Source organism: Mus caroli, chromosome 10 (genome assembly GCF_900094665.2).
Source record: "Mus caroli chromosome 10, CAROLI_EIJ_v1.1, whole genome shotgun sequence".
NCBI lineage: Eukaryota > Metazoa > Chordata > Mammalia > Rodentia > Muridae > Mus > Mus caroli.
Window position 1 is genome coordinate 121,711,133 of NC_034579.1, and position 3,169 is coordinate 121,714,301.

At 36.3% G+C, this 3,169-nt stretch overlaps 1 protein-coding gene across 1 annotated transcript; it reads left to right on the forward strand.

Moving 5' to 3' along the window:
* The first annotated feature begins 1,938 nt into the window (after positions 1 to 1,938).
* LOC110303057 (olfactory receptor 6C6-like) lies at positions 1,939 to 2,898 on the forward strand. The gene has a single exon (XM_021173959.1). It carries the CDS (start codon positions 1,939 to 1,941, stop codon positions 2,896 to 2,898), a length of 960 nt encoding a protein of 319 aa, XP_021029618.1.
* The last annotated feature ends 271 nt before the right edge of the window (positions 2,899 to 3,169 follow it).

Genomic DNA, 3,169 nt, shown 5'->3' on the forward strand with positions numbered 1-3,169 from the left:
ATCTTTTATAGGCTGGATAAAATAGTACCAGTGAACTAACTCTAGTTACTGTCATGGTATAGATTTGTGGGTGTGTATATTCATTTCCAGATACAGACTGTTGTTCATAGGTCACTTGATTCTATTATACAGTTCCTAAAACTAATCAGGAAATTATCTGTTATTTAACTGTTCACATTGTATGGGCCATATAGATTTTCTAAGCTTCAGTTTATTCAAAATAAATATTCCATTTTTTTCAAAAAATTCTAAATGACTTAAATGACTATAAAACAGGTAGAATATATAAAGCTTTAATATTAAATCAAAGTACTCTATAAATATAAGGTATCTGTCTTACACAATTATTTTAAAATGAAAAATGGCTCATAATTTACTTGAAACACTGGCTTTATATTTATAGGTTAAACATTAGTTATTCCTTTTCTCATAGATATTTTTCTCTATGAAAAATTGTCATTTGAAGTGTAAATAAAAAATACCTAATTAAAAAAAAAGAGAGAAGAAGCTACACAGAAGTACATGACCAGTGACTTAAACATTGACCTATAAACACATTCCATTTGTTTCTTTTTGTGGGTGAGAAGACAGAACATCTGAAGAAACATTGACCAGTGGAGCAGTTTTGTCTCAACTCAGTACCTATGTTTTATAGACCAGGAACCCTCTTAAGCCCTTTTCTGTATTTAATATACAAAGACATAAAGCTGAGAGGACATCTAGTACAGATTGAATATTTTCTATCTGAAATCTTATGGACCATAAATATTTTCTATTTAGATTTTTCCCCCAGATTTTGGGGTGTCTGCACATACATGGTATCTTGGGGGCGGTACTGAAGTCTAAATATTAATAGATTTGTGTTTCATCTGTATCTCATAAACATATCCTGAAATAAATAGTTAGCTCGCCTATGACTTGTCACATGAAAAAAAATTGCCATGAGGCAGAAGACAGTAATGGGAAAATCCTACCAGTATAAGACAGTTTATGTTAATAGGTTCAATTGATGACTTATTTTGAAATCATTGTGATGTTCGTGTTTGCTCTGATTATCAGCACACCCACCTTGCTAGAATCTCATACTATAACCTTGGGTATTTTCTTCTTTAGATATTTTCTTTCTTAAAAATGCCCTATATGTATATATCTAAATTTGGAGTTACTATAGCGATTCGGAACACCACCATTTACTATAAATATTATATCACTTAAAATATTATATGGCAACTTACTCAAGAGAATTAATTGAGAAATTTCCAAATACCACACACTTGAGTATTTTATTAGACTAAATTATTGGAAAGACAGGTACAGGTGAACAGCAATGCAAGTAAGGGACCCAGTCAACTTTGAGTTAAGTAAGAATGAGTCTGTCTAGTCTTATGTCATATTAACACAAGCCATAGTAATTTGGGAAGAGAGAACCTCAATTGAGAAAATACTCCAACAGACCGAACAAGCCTGTTGCATTTCTTTCACTGATGTTTGATGAGGAAGGGTGGTCCTGGGAGCAGTCTGAGAAAGCCAAATGAACAAATTAGCTAGTGAACAGCACTCCTTCATGGCCTCTGCATCAGTCTCTGCTGCCCAGTTCCGTCCCTGAGTTCTCACCCTGCAGTCCCACCCTGACAGACTTATAAGCTCTAATATGAAGCAAACCCTTTAGAACATTTCTTTCCCATGCAACTTTTGGCCTTGGTGTTTTTTCACAATAATAGAAAACTTAACTATGACACATACCAATGAAGTCCATGAAATGAAATCTAAACTCATTAAAATATTTTTGCATGGGTTATATTGAAATTGTGCCTTCCTGTGAGTATAAAGCAATGCGTATTTTCCATATGTGTTAAATGTGTTAGTAGTTGTTTGGGTTTTTTCCTTTTATTTTCCCTTATTTTGTTTTATGTAGACTTACTAGGGACAAAAGGAGAGATGAAGAACCAATCTGTAGAGATTATATTCATTTTGCTTGGATTGACAGATGACCCTCAGCTACAAATTCCAATTTTCCTGTTTCTGTTTTTCAATTACATCTTGAGCCTGATGGGGAACTTAGTGATCATCCTTCTCACCCTGATGGATCCTCGCCTCAAGACTCCAATGTACTTCTTCCTCCGGAATTTCTCCTTCTTAGAAATTGCATTCACAACTGCCTGTATTCCACGGTTCTTAATGAGCATTCTCACTGGAGACAGAACAATTTCCTACAATGCATGTGCAGCTCAATTATTCTTCTTTTTTCTCTCACTAATCACAGAGTTCTACCTCCTGGCTGCCATGTCTTATGACCGCTTTGTAGCCATCTGCAGACCACTACACTACCCCATCATCATGAACAGCAAAGTGTGCCATTTACTGGTTCTCAGCTCTTGGGTAACTGGGTTCTTTGTCATCTTCCCCCCTTTACTTTTGGGACTCAAACTGGATTTCTGTGCCTCCAAAACAATAGACCACTTCCTATGTGACACGTCCCCTGTCCTGCAGCTGTCTTGCACAGACACACGTTTCATAGAATTGATGGCTTTCGCCTTAGCTGTCATGACACTTATCATCACCTTGATCTTAGTGATCCTCTCCTACACACTCATCATCAAAACCATCTTAAAGTTCCCTTCAGCTCAACAAAGGAAAAAGGCCTTTTCCACCTGCTCCTCACACATGGTTGTTGTCTCCATCACATATGGGAGTTGTATCTTCATGTATATTAAAACATCAGCCAAGGAGAGGGTGAGCTTAAATAAAGGTGTAGCTGTGCTCAACACCTCTGTGGCCCCTTTGCTAAACCCTTTCATTTACACCCTAAGGAACCAGCAGGTGAAGGATGCTTTCAAACAGGTGCTTCACAGAATGTGTTATTCCCAAAACAGTGAATTAAGATTTAGACCTAAATAGTATGCTGCTGGAACGTGAATGAAAGAGGGGACTGTAATCTCCAAGTATGTCTGCTATGAGCTATGCTTTAAGTCTCATGTGCTCTATTACCCTTTCTTTCTCAGCTCCCTTACAGTCCCTCCTCCCTCTGATATATCCTACATCATTTTAATATGAAATTAAATCAAATATCTACAGGTGAATTTTCAGAAATGTTGAGAAGCATTTTCTCTTCTGGAATTTCATGTAAAAGACATACCTCACTTTATACTTTATTTTTGCATTTTCTTGC

What these genes read in the sequence shown, in the direction of transcription:
- LOC110303057 (XM_021173959.1), top strand. Translation starts at nt 1,939, where the DNA reads ATGAAGAACCAATCTGTAGAGATTATATTCATTTTGCTTGGATTGACA.